General features: G+C 41.5%; 1 protein-coding gene across 3 annotated transcripts in view; it reads right to left on the bottom strand.

The window, feature by feature from the left end:
• nr2c2 (nuclear receptor subfamily 2, group C, member 2) overlaps positions 1-25,771 on the bottom strand; it is a 51,617-nt gene that overhangs the window by 14,172 nt on the left and 11,674 nt on the right. For all 3 annotated transcript variants that reach the window (XR_013817319.1, XM_079827185.1, XM_079827186.1), the window contains exons 3-10: positions 17,399-17,500; positions 17,119-17,316; positions 11,724-11,829; positions 7,913-8,092; positions 6,917-7,064; positions 6,021-6,108; positions 5,712-5,842; positions 1,503-1,677 (exon numbers count right to left, since the gene is read on the bottom strand). Coding sequence is in view for 2 of the 3 variants with exons in the window: in XM_079827185.1 (XP_079683311.1) it covers positions 1,503-1,677; positions 5,712-5,842; positions 6,021-6,108; positions 6,917-7,064; positions 7,913-8,092; positions 11,724-11,829; positions 17,119-17,316; positions 17,399-17,500 (1,128 nt within the window). In the remaining variant the exon portion in view is untranslated. The remainder of the gene's footprint in view (positions 1-1,502; positions 1,678-5,711; positions 5,843-6,020; positions 6,109-6,916; positions 7,065-7,912; positions 8,093-11,723; positions 11,830-17,118; positions 17,317-17,398; positions 17,501-25,771) is intronic.

Raw genomic sequence — 25,771 nt, 5'->3', positions numbered from 1 at the left:
AATGTGACACTTTATCAACCTCAACTTTATCACAAGACATATTTGGTAAGACTTTCTATGACGCGAATACCCTTATTATGCATGTATTATAATGCATTAAGAATACCCTTATAATGCAATATAAATACAGGCTTCATAGGAAGTGTTACCACATATTTTCATTATAAACAGGGTTTCTGCAGGTTTTCTGCAGGTCAATTTAAGACCTTTCTAAGACCAAGTGAAGAAAAGGCAAGGAATAAATTGATGTTCTCTAAATGTAAATGTCTAGGGAGAAACACAATGAGTTTTATTAGCAGAACTTCAGAGTTTGATATCCATTACTTTAATATCCATTAAAAAAGTCACTTGAATCGCTCTGATCTCCAGCACTAGAATACAGAAATCACTTTTACTGAAGCTTCTGATCATAATGCACAAAAGTGATGCTCTTCCTCGGATACATTTAAAACAACATGAAATATGAAGTCTTGTTTTCTGTGAAACTGAGTATGATTAAAAAAAAAAAACAAAAAAAAAGGGCTCAGAAAAATCACCTTAATTCAAAGGAACAGATTGACAGATATTTGTTATTGTTTCAAACTCACTTCATTTTGTTCAAGACTTCATTTTACGTTTGCTTTTCAAAGTATCTTGATTTAAAGATGTTTATATTTACACTGAACAAAATTATAAATGCAACACTTTTGTTTTTGTCCCCATTTTTCATGAGCTGAACTCAAAGATCTAAGATCTTTTCTATGTACACAAAAGGCCTATTTCTCTCAAATATTGTTCACAAATCTGTCTAAATCTGTGTTAGTGAGCACTTCTCCTTTGCCGAGATAATCCATCCACCTCACAGGTGTGGCATATCAAGATGCTGATTAGACAGCATGAGTATGAGTATTAGACACAAAAACAAGTCAACATCTGGGGCGATCACCATTTGCATGAAAAATGGGGGCAAAAACAAAAGTGTTGTGTTTATAATTTTGTTCAGTGTATATAGGAAGACATTTATTTTTTGATATTTATGCAACATTTAATGCCATGACTTTATGACTTAATTTAAGACTTTCTGCTCTGATTTAAGACCTGCAGAAAAATACCCTGTATAAAGACATTTTATCTTAAATAATGTGTACTGATGAATTGAAGATCTGAAACACGTACTAAGAAAGTAGCTTTTTTTTTTTGATAGTCCACTTTAGACATTATATTAACTTTGCACCCCCATGTCAACTAACTCTCATTAGAGTATTAGTAGACTGTCTGTTTAATATCTGCTAACTCTTTATTTTGATGCTCCCCAACAGGCATTACACTGACTATAAGTAACGTTTGAAACTACATGTCAACTTATTCTACTAACTCGAACCTTACCAATCTACTAATACTCTAATGAGAGTTAGTTGACATGTAATTGGAAAGCTACTTAGTTAGTTGATCTAAAGTGGACTATCAACATTTTTAATCTCATGTTGGCCATTTGCGAGGGTGTGAGAATGCAGTGTACACACCTTAAAGCTGACGTGTGTGTCTGTAAGCAGGGGTCCCTCGACTTCTATGAGCGGTGTGATCTGATCCCTGCTGATGACCTGTATTGTAGCTCCGCCCACCCCGTCCACCTCCGACAAGCTCCGCCCCTCCGCCACCTCACTGGGGTTCAGAGCTTTAGCCAGTGTGTCAAAGGCACTGCAACACCAAACACATCACACTCAGGAACAACGACAAATATTAATGCATTTTCACCTTGTTTTAATGGCACAGTTAGAAATGAGCGGTTTGGAATTTAAAGGGGACATATTATGCAAAATTCACTTTTTGAACACAGATGTGTGTCCACAGTGTGTAAACAACCATCCTATAATGGTAAAAATCCACCCAATACTTTTATAATCCCCGTCATTCATTATCAATCTGTCATAACGAGCTGTTTCATATTTCCACCTACTCCTGTATAAGAGTAGGGAAGCCCTGCCCATGACTGTTGATGATTGGCCCAAAAACATTACTAATGTTCTGTTGTTGATGTACCAACAAACATACGAGTCTCCATAGACTCCCGGCATCCGAGCCACTAAAAAAAAAAATATTTTTGAATATATGTGACGAAGAATGTTGGTAAAATGTTATATATTGGATCAAATCATTTTACTCATGACTGCTTCACTAACGAAAGTCAGTACAACACTGGAGTTGAGAAAAAGTTGTTTCTGAAGGATGGGTACACTTCGTGCTCTGCATAGCCAGAACAAGTAAGGATGGCACTTCATATTCTGTGAATGTTTGCAAATGTCCTTTCTGAATGAGCTTTCTAGAATGCTGTACGGCTAATATGGCTAAAGTTACCATCTGTCTTCAGAAACATTAAGCTTGGGTTTTATTTTAGGAACAAGTTTTGTTTTTCATTCAATGTACGAAAGCAACTGGTTGCTGCTACTTTTTTTACCCGTGATCGACTATGGTGATGTAGTGTATCAGTTTGCCCCTTAATATCTTCTATCCTCTTTAGATGCTGTTTATCATGGTGCTTTGAGATTTATATCTGATTGTAAATCCTCAACGCATCACTGTATACTGTATAACAGAGTAGGTTGGTCTTCTTTGCTTAACAGAAGAAAAATACACTGGTATTTAATTATATATCACTTCTTAAAAAAGTTGATGACTTCGTACTGGATGTGGATGGCTGCTCAATATCAGCATCTCCTCAAGTACGCAATCTGGGCGTCATTATGGACCCTACTCTCTCCTTCCAGCAACACATTAAACACACTACTAAAACGGCGTTTTACCATCTCAAGAACATCTCTAGACTCCGACCATGCCTCTCCGACTCTGTAGCTGAGACCCTTATCCACTCCTTCATCACCTCCAGACTCGATTACTGTAATGGTATCCTGTTTGGTCTGCCCAGCAAAGCTACCGACAGACTCCAGTATGTACAGAACTCTGCGGCTAGGATGCTAACCTACACAAAACTCGGTTCTCACATTAGTCCAATCCTAAAGAAGCTTCATTGGCTGCCAGTTAAATCACGGATCAAATATAAATTCTTACTTCTGACGTACAAATCTCTACATGGACTTGCACCTCAGTATCTGACGGATCTACTCCATCCGTACTGTCAAGCTCGGTCCCTGCGGTCCTCAGACAAGGACCTGCTCGCTGTCCCTAAGTCCAGGCTACGGACATTTGGCGATAGAGCTTTCTGTGTGGGTGCACCATCACTCTGGAACAAGCTTCCTCATGCCATTCGCTCTGCAACATCTTTAGCAACCTTTAAAAACCAGCTTAAAACACACCTCTTCACTGAGGCCTATGGGCCATAGATGCTCTGGTTTCTCTCCTTCTTATCCTTAACCCCCCCCCCTTGTCCACCCCTTCCCTTGCTATTTGTTAAGCGTCCTTGGGTCTTGTGAAAGGCGCTATATAAATTAAAGTTATCATTATTATTATTATTATTATTATTATATATAAGGCCATTTTAGGGATGTTGCCGTCTTATCTTTGCTGTCACATAAAACAGAAAATTGTTGAGAAATACTTTCTTCGCTCACAAAATTGTTTTACTCTCTCTGTACCTTTTGTTCGATCGGTTTTAGGCAAAAAGGCTTTTATGTATGCAGCTCCTACTGACTGGAATTTTCCGCAATCGAAATTGAAATTACAAAATTAGCTGTCTTTGGATCATTTTAAAACATTTATTCGACAACTGGATACCGATTCAACGATATATAACTGTTTTTAGTCTGTTTGTGTTGTAATTTTTTGTGATGAAACTGATGTATTGCTGCCCATTTTGGCCAGGACACTCCTGTTAAAGAGATTATTAATCTCAGAGAGTCTTTTCTGGTTAAATAAAGGTTAAATAAAATAAATAAAAACAAAGACTAGAGCTGTGTCGTTAGTTTATCGTTATCCCGAAAACGCTCACCATCTGCGTAATTCATAAACGCACATTTATTACGCATTGTATAGTCGGGTGACAGACGTGTTACGATTCAGCAGTTTGGATCGCCAAATTTCAGCAGTTTGACACGCGATCCGAATCATTATTCGACTCACTGATTCATAACGCTTCGAAGCTTCATGATGCCGTGTTTTGAAATCGTCATCACTATATAAGTCGTTATTTAGGGTTTTTTTGCGCACAAAAACTATTCTCGTCACTCCATAAAGTTATTGTAGAACCACTGTAGTGAGATGGACTTTGTAATGACGTCTTTAGTACCTTTTAAGGGTCTTGAGAGTGAACCGTGCTTTGTGCCAATGGAGGCCTTTCAGAGCCATCAGATTTCAACTAAAATATCTTCATTTGTGTTCCGAAGATGAACGGAGGTCTTACGGGTGTCGAACGACATGGGGGTAAGTAATTAATGACAGAATTTTCATTTTTGGGTGAACTAACCCTTTAACAGATTAGAGCATTCACACCGCACACAGAGGCGGTGCGGCAGCGCGTCACAGGAGCAGAAGCGGCAGTGCCGCGATCGTTTCGCCGCCAAATCTATTTGCACTCGCGCTGCTCACTCTGAATTAAAATCACAGTGCATTGTTCTTGATCAAAATTGACCTGATTAACATGAAAAATAACATATTTCACCATGAAATCACCTAGTGAAGTGTTCCGTGTGTTTCACAATCCCCATATGACATCCAGTGTTGTGAAGAAAAAAAAATACACAAAAACACATCACTGCCAGAAGTTTTTGCCCAAACTTCAAAGGTCTGATTTTTTTTGCAATACACAAGCCGTGGTTCAGCTGCGCGCGACAAATGCTGCCCAGTGTGAAAGCACAATGGGTGCATGCTGCTCCCGTTAGAGCTTAGAACGGGCTCAAAAACTCAAGTCCGACCCTACCCGAGCCCGTGCACGTTGTGTCCGAGCCCGGCCCGACACATGAACTGTAATTATGAGCCCGAGCCCGATTTAAACCCGACCATTTTTTAATACATGTGCGTTCTGACGAGAACGAGCCTGTAATGAGCGAAGCAGACTGGTGTGACGCTCAGCTCAATAATCTGCTCTATGCAGGCGCGCTCCACTCCACTGACCTCATCCACCCTCACCGGTAAAATGACATTCACTCAAATCCCGATCAGACATGACATTTCTCTGTACTGTAGCCTATATACTTGTTGTAGCCATTAAACAATGTATTTTGTTTCATATTTATGTTTAAATATTATAATGTTTTTTTTTAATTTCATCTGATTATGAAAAGTGCAAAGCTGCGAGTTGGTCAGAAATTATTTTGGTGGTTATTATATTGTGTTTAATATTAAGTTTTGTTTTGTAGAAAGCCTTTCTTTGAAGTGAATTTCGTTTTGTATAAATTGTATCTTAATTTTAATCAAGGTTTTGTCAAATTTGACAAGCTATAATAAATGATCTGTGAAACCTCTGCTGAAACTTCACAGACACAATTATGGGGACACCAGAGATTTATATTACATATTGTGAAAAGGGGCATAATATGTACCCTTTAATGTCAGCTCAAGAACATAGGAATGGCAAAGGAACTGGAGAAGGGTGTATAAAAAAAAATATGTCATGGTAAAAAATTTATGTGAATGTTTTTCTATCCTTTTTGTGCTCCATATGGGTTTGGAACTACATGAGGGCGAGTAAACAATGACTTCTTTAAATATAATGGCATATCTCTTTACTGTGTAAACACATATACGCATACTGTATATTAATGTCTGCTTTAATAACACACCGTGTGATTTCACTGGGCGATTCCTCCAGATGGCCGTCTGTCGATTCTCCGTTACTAAGTGAGTCGTTCAGGTTGGCTAATGACGTGACCACATTAGCCAGCGTCCCCAGATCACCCTGTCCTGACTCTGCCTGATCAACAAATAACATCTGCATTTATATTGTAGCATGAAAAACAAAACAAAGATACAACTCCTCTGAATGTTTATAATATGTAAAATTATAATGAAAGAAAAAAATTACATTTCACAGCAATAACTCTGCTTGGACTGGACTACTCAAAACACAAAAGACATGTAGATGTTTTTACTTTGTCTGTTGCTAATAGTAATGTGCCATCAGCCTGTATTAAAGGTTGTTGGATATTGACAAGCATCCCAGAGTCCAACAGCCTGGACCTGCACAGAGGATTAAATCATGATCAAAACACATGCATTCGTTTAATCCAAAGTGACTAAAATCAATCAGGATCTGATAAACGTGTGTCTGAGGAATAAGTAGTCAAATAAAATAAATACACTAATGGCGCTTTATTGAAGTACTACATTAAGGCCTGGGTCTTAGATTAAGTCCTTTGTTTAATTAGGGCATTTAACCTCTTAACTGTCACCCCCATGTTTTACAATAGACGTGGAAATGAACTATCCAAACTTACGGCCCTATTTTAAGGATCTAAGCGCACGTAGTGTCCAAATCCACTTTTGATAGTTTAACAATGGAAAAAACAGTCTGCGCGCCGGGCACATGGTCCAAAAGGGTTGTCCCTAGTCTCTTAATGAGTCATGGGTGTGTTCTCCGTAAGTTGAATACAGTAGGCAGTCTTGGCAGAAGCTAGATATTTTACTTTATAACGTGTTTTCTTACACAAACCTTTATTAACCTCCGGAGCCTTGTGGAACACTTTTATAATGGATGGATGCACTTTTTTGGGTTTCAAACTTTGGGCTGCCATTCACTGCCATTAGAAAGCTTGGAAGAGCCAGGACATTTTTAATATAACTCTGACTGTATTCGTCTGAAAGAAGAATGTCATATACACCTAAGATGACTTGAGGGTGAGTAAATCATGGGGTCATTTACATTTTTGGGTGAACTATCCCTTTAATGTAAGCTTTGTTTTGAAACGAACCCTCTGGTGTAAGGTAGGTTTAGACAGACACCCTGTATATCATGTCGATTGTTCATGAATGTGAATTCCAGTCTCACCGTGAAGCGTCTTTCTCAGAGATGAAGGTTGGCGTTGCAATGAGGGGACTTCGCAGGTCTTTCCTGATGTAGATTTTCTCTGTGGAAGCTGCACAGTTGGCAGGTTTTTCTCTAGGAAGATCAATCGGTTTCCTCTCACTCTGTACAGCTATGGGAGTAATATATAACACACTGTCAGAAGCTTATTTCACTGTGCAATAATGAACCATAATCTGCACGTTTGTGCCATTTTATTAAGTCCACTTAAAGAGGATCTATCATGCTTTTTCCACATGTTCATCTTTCTGTAGTGTGTAATGATCATTGATCATTACATTTGAGCATTACAAAGTCCCTCCAGCGGGAGTTTTTCTCTATTTCAGTGTCAGTGTTTCTGAACTCCCTGAAACGCCTCCATTGTAGTCTTGAGTTTTCTTCGGGAACCAACACGTCACAATATTCCTCATTATAATAATTAATACGCAGAATAAAGGGGCGGGGCCTGGTTGAGTTTGTTAGTAGTGGGTTGATACTGGCGGTTATGGTTAGGGGCGGGACATTTCTCAAACACAACACACTGCTCCAGCTGACCAATCAGAGCACAGTGTGCTTTTCAGAAGGAGAGGCTTCATAGAGACAGGAACTAAACAGAGCGTTACTGACAGACTGGGAAGAGAGGAGCCGCAACAATGGAGAATATGAGGAAAAATCAACATTCAAGCAGGAAAACCTGCTCTAGTAGAGCCCAAACACAACATCAAGACTTTGAAAAGTGGCATTATAAGTCCTCTTTAAAATGCATTCTTGCACCACAAAAGTCATCATTTATTTTGATAACAATATGCTTGAAAAACCTGCTTGAAAAGAAGATTGAAAAGCACTATGTTTGTTAGTGGGAAGGTTGTGTAGTATCACAGTCAGTGACAATGTTTGGCTTTGGTTAAGGGGTGTAAAAAAAGTTCAGATCAAGTGTTATGCATGATCATGTGGTCTGAATTGTTTTTTCTAAACACTCACACTCCATCTTCATGCCCATCTCCAAGCATTTCCTGAGACGGCAGAACTGGCAGCGGTTGCGATGGTGTTTGTTGACCACACAGTCCTGGTTACTGCGGCAGCTGTACGTCAGACTTTTGCGCACACTTCGCTTGAAGAAGCCCTTACAACCTTCACAGCTGACTGCCCCATAATGCCTCCCTTCAAATACACAAACCCACACAGAGATGAGAAGCATGAATGAAGGTTTAGTATCGGGCTGGTTTTAAGCTTCACTCAAAGGGACTGTATAATGCAGGGGTCTCCAAACTCAGCCCTGGAGGGCCGCTGTCCTGCAGAGTTTAGCTCCAACCCCAAATAAACACACCTGAACTGGCTAATCAATGTCTTCAGGTTCATTACAAAACTACAGGTAGGTGAGTTTGATTAGGGTTGGAGCTAAACTCTGCAGCGCATTGGCCCTCCAGGGTAAGATTTGAGGAACCCTGCACTAGGGCCTTGTAAGACATTGATTAGCCAGTTCAGGTGTGTTTATTTGGGGTTGGAGCTACACTCTGCAGGACAGTGGCCCTCCAGGACTGAGTTTGGAGACCCCTGGTATAATGTATAAAGGGTGTATAAATAAATGTAAATGTTGAAAATAACATACATTTTATGTTCTTCCAGGGAAAAGAATCACTATAATTTAGAATGTCACAAACCAGAGACTGGCATCAATGTTAAAAAAAACATCATATACATACATAATATAACCAACTTACATGTAAAAACATTCTTAGGCCCTGTTTACTTCTCGTATTAAGATGCGTTCTGGTCAATCGGATCACAAGTGGACGACGCTAAATACAGGTGCTGTCCAGAGGTAGTGGAAAACACATTCGACCGGATTGCTTTCATAGTGTAAACGTTCATCAAATGTCTTCGAACAGTCTCTAAAAGACACCCTACTCTCCACTGACTGACCTAATGCATTGCATAAACATTATGGGAAGCGCACTAGCCAGACGGGATTTAAACTTTGTCGGCTGGAGACCAAAGTTTGGTTTGAAGATGAAAAAAACGTCCCAAGCACAATGTTCTCTCTCCATTGCTGATTTCTAACACACACTCACAGCGTTCGGCTGGTCTCGTGTCTGTCAGAGCAGAAACTAAAGCTGATGCTCTCCGTGTGTTTCTCCGCCGTCTCCGGATGTGTTCATATATGTGTTCATTTCTCTACTCCCTCTTCACCTCCGACTGCAAGCCTGTGTATGGATCTAATTCCATCGTCAAGTTTGCGGCACTGCGGTGATTGGTCTCATCAGCAACAACGATGAGACTGCCGATAGGGAGGAGATCCAGCACCTGGCCACATGGTGCGCTGATAATAACCTGCTCCTCAACACCACCAAAACGAAGGAGCTCATCGTGGACTTCAGGAAAGAGTCAAGAGGTACACACGACACCATACACATCAATGGAATGGCTGTTGAACGTGTCTCCAGTTTCAAGTTCCTGGGGACCCACATCTCGGCGGACATGTCGTGGACGACCAACACCTTCAGCCTGGTCAAGAAGGCTCACCAGCGCCTCTTCTTCCTGAGGACACTGAGGAAGAATCAGCTCTCCTCGGCTATCCTGGTGAACTTCTATCGCTGCGCAATAGAAAGCATCCTGACCAACTGTGTCGCAGTATGGTATGGGAACTGCTCCGTTGCGGAGCGCAAGGCACTGCAGCGGGTGGTGAAAACTGCCCAGCGCATCACAGGGACTCCACTGCCTGCCATTGAGCACATCCAGAGGAAACGCTGCCTGCAACGAGCTCGCAGCATCCTCAAGGACTCCTCTCACCCAGCCCACAGACTGTTTTCTCTCCTGCCCTCCGGCAGGCGTTTCAGGTGCCTCCGGACCAGGACCAGCAGACTAAAGAACAGTTTTTTCCCCAGAGCTGTCTCTTTACTGAACTCAAACCCCCGTTGATCCACTCCCCTCATATACTGATAACTCTCCTACCTCACATCTGCCTTCACTTTGTTATTTGCACTACCGACTGTTTATTACAGTAACAACTGTTTACTTATGCATCTTGCACTACCATACCTTAACTGTATTATGCTCATTTGCACTGCCGGCTGTTATTTACAGTACCTACTGTTTACATTTGCATTTTGCACCGTGCTTCTAACTGTAATATGCAACCACTTTCCACTGCACTTTTACACTTTTTTTTCCCGGATAGCTTCTGTCCATAATTTATTGCACTACCTTAATCCACTGCTATATTCCTCATTTTAGCCTAACATATCATTGTATACCTCTATCTGTAAAATTCTGTTTATAGTAATAGCCATCTGTATATTATATTATATTCATAGTACATATTCACCTGTAAATTCTGTTTATAGTAATAACCATCTCTCTATTTATATATATTCAGTACATATCCATGTCCTGCACTTATGCAACCGTTATATATCCTGCACTTGCTGCTATTGCACTTCTGGTTAGACCTAAACTGCATTTTGTTGCCTTGTACTTGTACTTGTGTAATGACAATAAAGTTGAATCTAATCTAATCTAATATATAAATTGCATAAGCTTTTGTCCATTAGATCTAAAGATCTGAAAAAGCCCATCCATTTACTCACCCATAGACCCTTCCCTCGAATAAATCAGGACAGAAGTTTTTGAAAGTGGACAAAAGAGACAGATTAAAGAGACGGGTAAACTGGAATGTGTCTCCCTCGTCTACTTGTGATCCGATCGACCAAAACGCATCTTAATACCAGGAGTAAACAGGGCCTAAGAATGTTTTAACAAAAGCACCTGAAGCAGAGTTTCTACCTCCCTTTTCCCTGGTCCCCCGTAATGTTTTATTAAAACTGTGGTGCTTCGTTGTTTTGCCACTAAATCATCGGCAGCTTACATAGTGACACTCGGGCCGACATATCTTATCAGTGCACACTAGATATTGGCATGTAAAGTGACGAAGGCCAGATTTACTAAACAGGGCAAATTAGCGTAAGAGCGCAATCCCATAAAAGTGCGTATAGGAGTGGAAAGTTCTGTGCATGATCTACTGACGACACACACATTACAGAACACAGGATCATTTCCATAATGACCAACACAATCTACCAGTTAGCGTCTGGTTTAAGACATGCTTTTTTTGGGCGGTAAATGGCGGAAACACCAGTAAATTGACGAGGGCAAACCTTAGTAAATCACCTTGCATGATTCATTTAAACACTCTCCCCACATAAATACTGGAATCTCCAACAAATGCATAAGCAATACGATCAGCCACAAAAATAACCCTGTCCATGCCTTTTCAGCGTTGATTTATCACTGCGTGTCTTTAGTAAGTCCTGACAGTAGTTTTTAACGCCAAGAGAGGGTTTGTGCTGGAGCAATCTGTTAGTAAATCTGGCCCTTAGAGGTGTGATGTTACTCTTTATTGTCTATATACAGAGTGCATGTATGATCAAGGACTGTTTACTAGGCCTCTCAAACAAACTCTTAAATATCTTTCAAACCAAATCCAGTGATTAGTTCTTTCTCTGAAACACTCTTTGCAGAAGCCCAAAAACTTGCAACATATTTTATTGGTATAAACTGAAACTGTTTGTAGCCAGCCAATAAAACTAGAACTGGCCTGGGCCGCATTTCCCAAAAGCATTGTAAGCATTGTAAGCATTAAGTGCATCGCAGAAGCCTACTTAGGCTTGCAATGCAGGGAAATGCAAATTCAGCATGCAATACTCTGCAGGTGCAGTGTGAGACCAATGTGATAAACCTCTCGCATATGTAATGTTGTGAAATGTGACATTATTGACACTGAATGTGTTTGTACCTGAGGCTTTATCTCCACACACCAAGCAGTATTCAATAGGCTGGGCTCGGCTCATGTCTGCCCCTTTACCCAGAAGCCTCTCCATTGACACCGCATCTGTCACAAACTACCAGAAAAGGCAGAAGGATTACTTACTAGGCAATCAGGGTTAGAATTTTTACAGCACAATTACACATACACAGATCAACCCAGGGCACAGATGATGATGCTTCTAGTTGAAAAATTAATAAGAATCCTTTGAGCACAGCGATGGTTAGTATGACAGTATATAGCCTACAATGCAACAGTAGAAATGTGTCATATAGTACAGATTGTCCTCTATTTTCATTTGAGAATGAGACATGGAAGTACATGATTATTATTTAAAGGGGTCATGAACTGACAGCTTTTCACATATAAGAGGCCATCATACTATACAGGAATATCCTGTAAATTTCAAAACAGAAAACTTCCTTGTTAGTCCAAAAACAGTTTTTGTTGAGTGCGTTTACATGCAGGTTCTTAAGCCGCTTATGCTTAATAAGCCGACAATGCAAGTGGTCATGTAAACGCGGTAACCCGTTTTCTTTTAACGGAGTATGGTCATAAAACGTTTAAGCATAATAACCGGTCGACACGGGTAGTTTTTTTGCCTCTTACCCCGATTTCGCGCGGCATGTAAACGCATTAACCGGCTTTCTGTGGGCTTATTGAAGTGCGCATGTGTGTTATGTGACAGGAACGCATCCTTTTTGCAGATTTAAGCGCATCCAGACAGAGCGAGCGTTTTGCAGGAAAGAAAGAAGGAAATATCACAAAGCATAATCTTTCATGACCCAGAAAATGTGTTCTCATCTCATGCAGCAGAAGTAGATGTGGTTCAGTCAAAACACTGCACGAGAGGATAACATATGAGCTGGAAGTTCCCGCTGACATGTTGCAAGCTTTTTTTAACATTACAACTGACATAACATGTGGAATACTCAGAGTCAGATATGCAAATGATCATGTTTTGACGTCACTACAGGCAACTAACCAGATTTATTAATAAAGTCTTGTAAACGCAGTTTACTTGCGTTGTCAGGTTACTGGTGTGCATGTAAACGGGGAAAACTGTTTATTTCAATAAGCTGATATGTGTGAGTTATCAGTTTACTGGTGTGCATGTAAACATGCTCATTGTAACCAAGCCTAGATAACGACTCATTAGGAGAAAATAGGAGAAACCAAGATCAACGCCTACTTCATCATCACAACTTTGGCCCCGCCCACTGGCGTGTTAGTGAGATGACTAGGAGAGAAGAGCGCTAAAGGATCACTGGACTAAAATAACATTACCTTCCAAAGGATCCTAATGCTAGGAATGTGCTTATTTATTTTCAACAATGTGAATGTCTCAGTTGAGCATTTTATTTGTATTCGCTACATTTCACTGTGGATTCTTTGGGAAATCAGTCAAACAGACTTTTTACGATATGGACTTGACAGTAATGCCACAACATGTGAGTTATTTCTAATGCCTGATCTGAGACCAATGATTTCTGATATGAGATGTTCTTTGCCTGTGTGTCAGTAAATCACACCAATGACTAAACGCTCAACTTCACATTGTTTCTCTTAGTAGGATAAAAATAATGTTGTTTAAACTGTGATTAAATTATATATAGAAAACGATCAAAGAATGCTCCCTTTACAATCGCTGGAGCTGTCAATCACACAGCACAAGTTTTCAGTGACTGAGTTTTGGACTCGCACCGTTATAATCAACAAATCTCTTATTTACATTGTGTTTGCACTGTTAGTTATGATGAAAGCATTCGTTAGTTTGCAGAAATCAAGTTGCAACGAGAATACAACAGAATATGCACAAGACACGCCCTTGCAATTTAACAGATCTGGTTTTTGCAAAGAAGAGTTGGAAAATATTCTGATGTGCCAAACTGATACAGACTGAGCGCTGTAATCAAAGGGCACTTCATCCAAGTATTAGTTCAGGGGGGTGTAGACTTATGTAGTTAGCTATTAAAAGTTTTTGTTTTCTCTGAAATGCATCACTTTGGTTTTCAGTGGCATTGCAAAGGTTGCATTAAACGTGCAAAAGTTCTGATATGATTTATCTTGGTTTAATTTTTTACATCTCAAAAACAAATGCTTATTTGTCATTAAAATCCTCATTAATGCCAAAAAATAGTCTCCTCCTTCGCTTGGCCAGTCATGTTTAGGGCCCTATGAAATCGGTTTAATTTTTTTCCCAAATTCCATTTATTCCGTTTAAATTTTTCTGGATTCCATTTTTACATTTTTTTATTTTTTATTCCCGATTCTGGGTAGACGGGATGCATTTCCCATTTCCGACCATAGATGGTGATGTAAGTTTCCCTATCGACATATTAAAACATGCATTACAGATTTATTCCCCAAGTGGAATGGCAAGTAATTGGATTAATATTATGTTATAATTTTAATCTAAAGTTTATAAATGGCAGGTCAACAGATTTACTAGCCATTGTCGTCCTCAACATGAGGTCAGATTATCTATATTCAGCGCAACACACTGTCGCTTCCATCAATCTTTCATGAAACAGATTAATTTGATGTTGTGTTACAGATGTTATTTTCAGTGTTACAAACAGCCTAGTAAACGTGCATTACACTACGACTTATCCTGGACTAAGATGGAATGAATATAATACAAATTTGTTGGAATAGATGGCTAATAATACCTCATGAGGCTTGTGAATTGTATAAATAAATGTATAGTCAATAAGTTAATTGAACAGCAAACATTTCTGTATGTTTGCTGTTCACGTTACACTGTGTTTCTACAATGTCTAAATTTCTGCATTAAAATTTAAATGAAGACATTCTCTTTCAAATATCCGCCCTCTGTTTTTTTAACCAATCACACCCTGGTTACATGTTTGAAATTATTGAGAATCTAAACAAAGAGTGAAATAATCAGAAACCATTCGTGATATCAGCCTATATCAGTTTTGTCAATAATAATGCTTCATCAAAAGTTAGTTTACATGTTAGAACACGCATGAGATGTCATATGAGGAAAAAAGGTGAATTATCATTTGTGAGCAGAATTTTTTTGTTAATTTCCAATCAAGCTTGTCAAATTATGCAAAACATGCTACAATGAAATTTGTGTGAATTTAGGGTACATATAATTCTAGCTTTTCTACCTATTGCTTAGCCATGTCATAAATGCCCATAGCACATCCCACAGAAAGAATTTAGTGATTTGTGAAACAGTTCGTCATGGTTCAGAAAGTTGACAAAAAGAAAACAAATCCATGTATACATGTGATGTGTGAAGAGTTTCAAAAGAAGCAAAGTTTATTTGTCAAGTTACACACAGACTGAAAGCCAAAGTATAGTGGAGAAAAGTCTACACACCCCTAATAAAATAGCTGGTTTTACGTTACATTCAATCGTGTGTTCATATTTACAGTCATGTTCTTGTGATAAACATCGGCACATCTCCTTAGCCTAGAAATCTAGACGCACCCTAGCGGCAGCAAATCTAATTTGCAGCCAGGGTAGTCTAGCAACTCTCCGTTGGCTTGCGAGCTGGAAAAAACAAACTCTGGTCAGGCCAATCACATCGTGTATAGAGTCGGTGGGCGGGCTTAACATAATGACGGCAGAGTTGTGGCAGTTCCATGTGCTACTTGTAAACAAAGAAGCTGGCGAACAGCGGTCTTTCGAATTGACTTTGGCCGCGACTCTGGAAGACTTGGAGTTAAGCTTTTCTTTGAGAAAAGAACAAAGAACGGCACTGAAGTCATTCTTAAGAAAGGAAGATGTGTTCAGAGTTTTGCCGACCGGATACGGTGAAAGTTTAATCTATCAAGTAGCTTTGCTTCACGTAGCTCTGGTTGGTTGTAGCGCTATCCAATTGCGGAATTTGAAAGACAACCGTTTATCCCGGCCCTCGGATTGAGCCCTGTCAATGGTGAGTTCCCAGACCCAACATCTTGATGTGGGTCTGGCTTGTCAGGCTACTTTACCATATGAGCTAGCATTGCAACGGCGTAAGATGACGTGTAACTTTCTAGTAGTGGTGTCACATTTCTTAGGGCAGGGGTGAGGAACGTTGATCCTGGAGGGCAACTCTCTAGCAGAGTTTGGCTCCAACCCTGAAAAAAACACTCACCTGCCTGTAAATGTAGTAATCCTGAAGACCTTGATTAGCTTCAGGTGTGTTTGATTAGGGTTGGAGCTGAACTCTGCAAGAGAGTAGCCCTCCAGGATCAACGTTTCCCACTCCTGTCTTACAGGAATATTTCCACCCCTATCCCTTGCCACTGTTTCAAGGGACAAGGGGAAGGTATAGGCGAAGGGGTATAAAATAGAATTGGACCTGTTTTATAATATACTACAATACACTGAGGTACAAGTATTTGAAGGGATAGTTCACCCAAAAATGAAAATTAGCCCATTATTTATTCACCCTCAATTCATCTGAGGGGTATATGACATTCTTCTGTCAGACGAATAAAATCTGAGTTACATTAAAAAAGTTCTGGCTAATCCAAGCATTATAATAGCAGTAATAGTAGCTCTAATAATAGAAACGAGTAATCGTTTTTGAAGTCCATAAAAAATGTCCATCAAATAACGTGCTCCACGCGGCTCTGGGGTGTTAATAAAGGCCTTCTGAAGCGAATCGATGCGTTTGTGTAAGAAAAATATCCATATTTAAAAATGTATTTCATTTTTTTCTATGGCTCTGCATCAGCCGTCCCCGCGCCATCACTTCCGACGAATAAGTTCAAAATACATGCAAAATACCGGCACGATCATAGATATATACATAGATTCCTCATTAGTGCCTGCGCGGATCGGTCGAATGAGGCATCTACGTATATATATCTTTGATCGCGCCAGTATTTTGACCTTATTCGCCGGAAGTTATGCCGCTGGGAATACTAGATGAAATTCGTCTGATAAGAGGTAAAAAAATAATATAAATACTGTTCGGTTTCTCGCAGAAATATCCCCATTGACATGCATTATAAGACTATCACACTGCAACGGTTGGAGTTAAAAATCTTCATTTGTGTTCTACTGAAGAAACAAAGACACCTACATCTTGGATGCCCTGGGGGTAAGCAGATAAACATAAACATTTCGTTTTTGGTTGAACTATCCCTTTAACACTATTTGCATACAAAATACTTTTTGTATTTCCATTATATCTAAAGCAGAAATAGGGATATTCCCCTCGGCCATTCGCACTGTGTGTGTAACAATTCAGCAATTTATGATGGATTTCACATAAAAGGCATTTGGAAAGTAGCATAGGCAAATGAGGATGGTGGAAATAATAAAAAGAAAAGAGCTAATGCATACATGTGCCCACAGTTGAAGAAGCACCCATGCATTTGTGTGACTGACTTCATACCTGAATTCGGCCGGGCACCAGGCTGTCAGCGGTGGCAAAGATGAGCTGTTTGGCACTGGTACTCTCAGGTGATGCCAGGAGGACTTTGCCTGCTGAAGAGCCATCAGGTGCTGCCAGGATAAACTGCTGTTTGGGCACAGCGGAGTCCAGTGCCGTCACTATCTGGATTTTTTGACCCGTCTGCTGCTCAGTGACTATCTGTGGGAGAGAAAGCGTGTGTGTGAATGTGTCAGTGCATCCTGTATGTGAAAGCATGCCTGCGTGTGCATTGTGTGTGAACCTGTATTCTCTGCGGGGTCGTGCCGGAGGGGTCAGTGGAGATGATCTGAATGCGCTGGGGAGAGGTGCTCATCACTGAGCTGCCTGATGGAGATGACTGTACCTGCAACACACACACACACACACACACACACACACACACAGGCACGTGCATTTCTTCATCTGAGAGTCAAAGGCAGTGTGTTTCCATGGCAACTAAGTGGTCCCCTTCAACAAAGAGCCCAACAAAACAATGAAAATATAAAACATGTTTTCAAATGCTTGCTAAATTAAAGCAATCACACAAAACAGTGACATTGGATGCATGTAAACCTATTGTAGGTAGGGGTGTGCAATATACATCGTCTGCGAAATTAAAGTAATTGTTGTTTTAACAATGTGCGATCTGACATTATCGAGTATATCCCTCATACACATCCAGAGAGTGCATGCATACACTACGTGTAGTCTAGTACAGGGGTTTTCAAGCTTTCTGATGCCAAGGAACCCCAAATATGATGAACCTTTTATGAGGGACCCCCTTCCTAAAATCCATTTACACTCACCTAAAGGATTATTAGGAACACCATACTAATACTGTGTTTGACTCCCTTTCGCCTTCAGAACTGCCTTAATTCTACGTGGCATTGATTCAACAAGGTGCTGAAAGCATTCTTTAGAAATGTTGGCCCATATTGATAGGATAGCATCTTGCAGTTGATGGAGATTTGTGGGATGCACATCCAGGGCACGAAGCTCCCGTTCCACCACATCCCAAAGATGCTCTATTGGGTTGAGATCTGGTGACTGTGGGGGCCATTTTAGTACAGTGAACTCATTGTCATGTTCAAGAAACCAATTTGAAATGATTCGAGCTTTGTGACATGGTGCATTATCCTGCTGGAAGTAGCCATCAGAGGATGGGTACATGGTGGTCATAAAGGGATGGACATGGTCAGAAACAATGCTCAGGTAGGCCATGGCATTTAAACGATGCCCAATTGGCACTAAAGGGCCTAAAGTGTGCCAAGAAAACATCCCCCACACCATTACACCACCACCACCAGCCTGCACAGTGGTAACAAGGCATGATGGATCCATGTTCTCATTCTGTTTACGCCAAATTCTGACTCTACCATCTGAATGTCTCAACAGAAATCGAGACTCATCAGACCAGGCAACATTTTTCTAGTCTTCAACTGTCCATCTGTCCTGTCCAATTTTGGTGAGCTTGTGCAAATTGTAGCCTCTTTTTCCTATTTGTAGTGGAGATGAGTGGTACCCGGTGGGGTCTTCTGCTGTTGTAGCCCATCCGCCTCAAGGTTGTGCGTGTTGTGGCTTCACAAATGCTTTGCTGCATACCTCGGTTGTAACGAGTGGTTATTTCAGTCAAAGTTGCTCTTCTATCAGCTTGAATCAGTCGGTCCATTCTCCTCTGACCTCTAGCATCAACAAGGCATTTTCACCCACAGGACTGCCGCATACTGGATGTTTTTCCCTTTTCACACCATTCTTTGTGAACCCTAGAAATGATTGTGCGTGAAAATCCCAGTAACTGAGCAGATTGTGAAATACTCAGACCGGCCCGTCTGGCACCAACAACCATGCCACACTCAAAATTGCTTCAATCACCTTTCTTTCCCATTCTGACATTCAGTTTGGAGTTCAGGAGATTGTCTTGACCAGGACCACACCCCTAAATGCATTGAAGCAACTGCCATGTGATTGGTTGATTAGATAATTGCATTAATGAGAAATTGAACAGGTGATCCTAATAATCCTTTAGGTGAGTGTATATATTTCTATGTATGAAGACACATTTAAACTGTTAGATAAATAATAAGTGTGACATTATAAATACAACATAATCCCCCGGTTTCACATACAAGGCTTAAGCTAGTCCAAGACTAAAATGCATGTTTGAGATGTTCTAAAGGCGCAGTGTGTAAATTTTAGCGGGATCTAGTGGTGAGGTTGTGAATTGCAACTGCCCACCGCTCACAACTCCCTTTTGAAGCACATAGAGAAGCTACGGTGGCTGACACAAAACAAAGATGAGGTCGTCTGAGACAGCAGAGAGTGACTAGCGTTCTGTAGAGAAGTTTGTCCCTTTAGGGTAGGGGTGTCCAAACTCGGTCCTGGAGGGCCACTCTCCTGCAAAGTTTAGCTCCAACTTGCCTCAACACCTGCCTAGAAGTTTCTAGTATCCCTAATAAGACTTTGATTAGCTGGTTCAGGTGTGTTTATTTGGGGTTGGAGCTAAACTTTGCAGGACAGTGGCCCTCCAGGATCAGGATTGGACACCCCTGGGGGCTACCGTAGAAACATGGCACGATTTCACTGTAAGGGGACCCGCGGTGTGTGTAGATAGAAATGGCTCATTCTAAGGTAATAAAATCATAACGGTTCATTATGTAAGGTCTTTATACACCACTGAAAACATAGTTATGTATATTACATTACATTTCTGTCAATAGATCCTCATAAATACTACACACTGCACCTTTAACTGAAAGAAACTTGCACTAAAATATCTTAAAATATGTCATGGCAATGGTTTTGTCTCAAGATGCACACCAGTAATGTTTTTATCTAAGACACATTTATAAAAGTTATTTAGATAGCCTAATTGAAGTAAGGCCTAATCCTAGCTTAGTCTAAGCCCTGTCTGTGAAACAAGGGGCCGGTTGCATAAACCGTTAAGACTAGTCTTACAAGTTAGACATGCACTTTTTTCTTTAAGACTGTTCATCATTTTTTTAAATCAGTTACATAAAAACATAGACTGGCCTAATTTGATACAAAAAGTAAGACTGAATGCCACTTGCCTAACTGCTAGTGGCTCATACTAGATCTTAAGACACTGTCTTAACATAATGGCTAAGTTTATGCAACTGGCCCCAGGCCATTGCCTCCAAACTTAAAATTGGCTATACTTAATGTTGGATGTATAAACCTTAAGAAGAATATTTTCAAGTAAAAATTATTTGTACATGCAACTTTCACAATAAATGTTTGTAAGCAGCTTACGAACTGCGTTGAGAATTCTGCCTTACAACCCCAGTGAGCAAGATAAAGGGGAATAGTGAGAAAGACTCACTAGAAAGATACCAAGCAAACATATACAAATCTGGAAAGTGTGTACATGGCAGTAAAGGAGAGAGACATTTAGTATGTTCAGTTGACTTTAACCATTTTTGCTTTGTCTTTTTATTCTATGAAATTTTCTGGGGACACCGTAGAACCTTCTGGAGGACCCCTGGGGGTCCCCGGACCCCGGTTTGAAAAACCCTGGTCTAGTAGGTTAGACTAGTGCGCTTACGCATTAAGAGTGCACGCTTTCACTGCGTGATTTACCCTAACTCAAAATTCAAGATAAGGAGGCAAAAATGCCCCTGTATGTATTTTATATTTATATAATTGAATATAGTTAATCAATATCACACGAAGAGTGCCGTTCTCCAGATATGAGCATGAAAACAAATGTGATATTGATTTATACAAGTTCAATAAGTTAATATTAATTTACTTAAACTTTAGATACCATATTGCCTGTTTTTGACATTTAACGTATCATTTTCATGTTTTATATAATTTTAAATATCAATATTCAACATTTCATGTTTAAAACATCAAAACATTATGCATTTGTAATTGCAGGCTATTCATTAATGTCCCTCTGAGCTGCATTAAACAGTCTGTGTAAATGATCTAATGCCACTTCAGATGCAGCTTCTGTATTTCCTCTCCATTGCGAAGATGAATTATGTTGATAACAGCCCTGTTGTGTCTTATTATTAGAATTAAATTTATTGATTAAATGTAAGAATTTGACATAAAAGATGATGTATACATATAATTAGCTTAGAAAAAATGGCTTTATAAAAAGGTACAAATCCCCATAATATATCATCTAATTATCATTATCGATAAAATCCCAGAAAATATTGAGATATCTTTTTGTCAATATCGGACATCCCTAATTATACGAGACTCCAACACAATATTAGGAACCTGTAAAATAGCAACAAGGAATTTTAAATACCTCATTGCTCTAGCCAGTACCATTTTAGGACTCTGTTTTGTTAGCACTTCTTGCGTTTTTGCAGAACAGTGTCTGTGAAGAGTTCCATTCCGGATTTGAGACTGCACTTATCAGAGTTACAAATGACTTGCTCGTATCATCTGACCAAGGCTGCATCTTCCTTTATAGGGCTACTAGATCTAAGTCCTGCCTTTGACATTATAAAGCATTACATTTTCTTGGATAGGCGTGAGAATTACATTGGCATTTGTGGGCAGACATTACCATGGTTTAGGTCCTACCTATCCAATCACAACTAGTTTGTTAGTGACGAGATGTCAGAGCAAACAAAAGTATGGAGTGCCACAGGGCTCTATATTAGGTCCTATGCTTTTCTCCTTCTATGTGCTTTTGTGAAGGACATTTTTAATTTTAAAAAATAATTATAACTAAATGTCCTTTTTTTCTTGCAGGATTAACATATGCTTTTGAAAACTAAATGTCCCCAACACTTGGGCCAGTTAATGTGTGTTGAAATACTAGATGCAGATTATACAAGACTAGACAGCTTTCTAAGTATATAAATTATGACTTGAGCAACAAGCTGAAGTAATCAAAAATCCAAATTTGCTTTACCTAGTAGCAGAGGAGGGTTTGCTGAATGAAGAACCATATTAGATCATACTAGAGAAAAATGATGTAGTGGATCATGCCACATTGCACCTATTCTATATAAACGCAGGATTGGGGAGTAAAAAAAATACATGATAAATATAAAATACACAATTTGAGTAACTGTATTTCATTAGTTACATTTTAAATGGGTGCTAATTAAATTGCATCCGAAAAGTATTGTAGATTACCAAAGTGATTACTTTGATTTTTAATGTCATTTATTTCATTTAAACATTAATGTAAACTGTAACGGGCAATTAATGTAATCAGCAACTGTGATTCTCAGACTCATTTCTGCTCACAAGTTTCATTCCCCTTGCAGAATATGCAAAATTGTAATAATTTTTAACTAAATAAGAGGGATCTGGGATCATAAAAAAAATACATGTTACTTTTATTTAGTACTGTCCTGATTAAGCTATTTTACTTTATAGATTTTCACATACTCCACAAGACAAAATGACTGCATTTATACAAAGTGCCACATTCAAAAATGTACAAACCCTTGAATCAGAGCTGTGTCATCACCTGATGATCCACAACTGTTTTCATGTTAAATCATTTGTTTGGGTAATTGCGACTTTAATAAAAAAATTTAAAAGGTAATTGCATCGTTTTATATCACAATTCTGAGCAAAAAAAAAAAAAAAAAAAATTCAGTCAGACTTGTGAGAAAGTCATAATTACAGGTTTTATTTTTTGTTGTTGTAAACAAGCTTCCATGAAACAATGCATTGAGGGCAGGGGGTGAAAACTTTTGAACAGGATGATGTGTACATGTTTCTTATTTTGCTTAAATATCATATTTTTGCATCCTATTGCCTTCAAGAGCATCAGTATTTTGTTATTTTTCTAAGATTGTCTGCTTCAATAAATATTGTGGGAAAACGTCTCGGTTACGTATGGTAACCCTCGTTCCCTGAAGGAGGGAACGGAGACGTACGTCGGACGTACCGACAATTTGGGATCACTTCTGGGAGCCCCTATCAGCTTCGAGCTATCTAGAACCGGCCAATGAACAATTGGCGTGCGAGATTTGCATCTCGCGCTCCGCCCCGCGCCGCGGGTATAAACAGGAAGCGAGAGCGAATGCACGCTGTTTTTCACTAAGGAGCCACACGTAGTGGCTCGACCTGCAGTGATGGTACAGCAACTGTGGCGACGGGACGTACGTCTCCGTTCCCTCCTTCAGGGAACGAGGGTTACCATACGTAACCGAGACGTTCCCATTCAGTCGGTCACGTTCGACGTACGTCGGACGTACCGACGAATTGGGATCCCCTATGGAAAACGCCATAGTTACTACCACTTCCAGCGCCCAGCGATGAGCCCCACAGACCCCGATCTGATGCGGGCGGGTAGGTTCACGCAGGGAGAGTCAAAGCTGCTGTTCCGCAAGACCCACTCAGCTGACTGTATTGGATAACGCTGGGAAAGCGTGCCTGTGAAGGCAGCTGCGGAAGCCACATCATGCCCAGAGGGAGTTAACATGTGGAGAATACACGTATGGGCTGGCCGTGGGCAGCACAACATACGGAAGTCTCAGGGGTGGCCCCGGCCAATTAGGAGGGAGACAACACGTACCTGAGACGGCAGAGGAGCTCTGCCGAGGGAAAGACACGGGCTCGCCGTAGGGAGCCGTACCGTGGAAGAATACACATATGGGACCGCCGTGGGGGTCACTACATACGGAACCCAGCCTAACACAAGTTCCACCAATGCATACGAGTGTTAGACCTGGCGTCGAACGCTCCGCCACGTCCGACTGCCGCGGGTTGCGGAGGACTCAACAGGGTTCGCCGTTCCGGGGAACTCGACTGGAGCAGAATAAGCGCACGCATCCGTACCATAGGGGAGGGAATGGCGCAGCAAGCCGACACTAGAACGGGTACTTCGGTGTTACTGACTATGGGAAGTGAGCACACAGGAAGACACCGGCTCTACACGGAGGCTATAGAATCTAGCGAACGTGTTAGGTGTCGCCCAGCCCGCAGCTCTACAAATATCTGTCAGCGAAGCGCCACGAGCCAGCGCCCAGGAAGAGGCAACACCCCTAGTGGAGTGGGCTCTTAACCCGAGCGGGCAGGGCACGTCTTGGGACTGATAAGCCAAGACGATGGCATCCACTATCCAGTGGGCCATCCTCTGCTTGGAGACAGCCTTTCCCTTCTGCTGTCCTCCGTAACAGACGAAGAGCTGCTCTGAGGTCCTGAAGCTTTGCGTTCTATCCACGTAAGTCCGGAGAGCACGGACGGGACAGAGAAAAGCTAGGGCTGGGTCTGCCTCCTCCGAAGGCAGCGCTTGCAGGCTCACCACTTGGTCCCGGAAGGGAGTAGTGGGAACCTTGGGCACATATCCAGGCCGGGGTCTCATGATCACATGAGAGTTACCGGGCCCGAATTCCAGGCACGATTCGTCGACCGAAAATGCCTGCAGGTCCCCTACCCTCTTGATGGAGGCCAACGCAGTCAGGAGTATTGTCTTTAACGACAGAACTTTCAACTCAGCTGACTGCAGAGGCTCAAAAGGTTCTCTCTGTAGCGCAGTTAGCACCAGAGTCAAGTCCCAAGAGGGTAAGGAGGGAGGACGAGGTGGATTTAATCTCCTCACTCCCCTAAGGAACCTGACGATCAGATCATGCTTACCTAGAGATTTTGCATCTACGAGCTCATGATTAGCGGCGATAGCGGCGACATAGACTTTGAGGGTGGAGGGAGACAGCCTTCGCTCCAACCCCTCCTGTAGAAAGGTAAGCACAGATGCGACCGAACATCTTCGGGGGTCTTCTCGGCGAGAAGAGCACCAGTCGACGAACAGGTTCCACTTCAACGCATAGAGGCGCCTCGTAGAGGGGGCTCTAGCGGAAGTAATGGTGTCAACTACCGCTTGCGGTAGGTCACCTAGAACCTCCGCGTCCCGTCCAGGGACCAAACATGGAGTTTCCAGAGGTCCGGACGCGGGTGCCATAGGGTGCCCCGTCTCTGAGTCAGGAGGTCCTGTCTCAGAGGAATGGGCCAGGGAGGTGCTGTCGCAAGGAGCACTAGTTCCGGGAACCAAGTCCGGTTGGGCCAATATGGAGCGACCAACAGGACCTGCTCCTCGTCCTCCCTGACTTTGCACAGTGTCTGCGCAAGAAGGCTCACTGGGGGAAACGTATACTTGCGTTCTTCCCGGGGCCAGCTGTGGGCCAGGGCATCCGACCCGAGGGTCCCCTCGGTCAAGGAATAAAACCACTGACAGTGGGTCGTCTCTGGGGAGGCAAACAGGTCTACCTGTGCGGCCCCGAAACGACTCCAGATTAGCTGGACCGCCTGGGGATGGAGTCGCCATTCTCCCGGAAGTACCTGCTGACGTGACAGCTCGTCGGCCGCACGATTGAGCAGGCCCGGAATGTGAACGGCACAAAGCGACCTCAGATGCTTCTGACTCCATAAGAGGAGATGGCGGGCGAGTTGCGACATGCGACGGGAGCGTAGACCACCCTGTTTGTTGATGTACGCTACGGCCGCAGTGTTGTCCGTCCGGACCAGAACGTGCTTGCCTCTGAGCGGCACTTTGAAGCGGCTGAGTGCAAGACGAACTGCTAACAACTCGAGGCAATTGATATGCCATTGCAGTTGAAGCCCCGTCCACAGACCCGAAACTGCAAGCCCGTTGTACGTGGCACCCCAACCCGTGGATGAGGCATCCGTGGAG

This window comes from Gobio gobio (assembly GCF_949357685.1).
Source record: "Gobio gobio genome assembly, chromosome: 10".
In the NCBI taxonomy this organism is placed as follows: domain Eukaryota; kingdom Metazoa; phylum Chordata; class Actinopteri; order Cypriniformes; family Gobionidae; genus Gobio; species Gobio gobio.
This window is presented reverse-complemented; position numbering and strand designations above follow the sequence as displayed.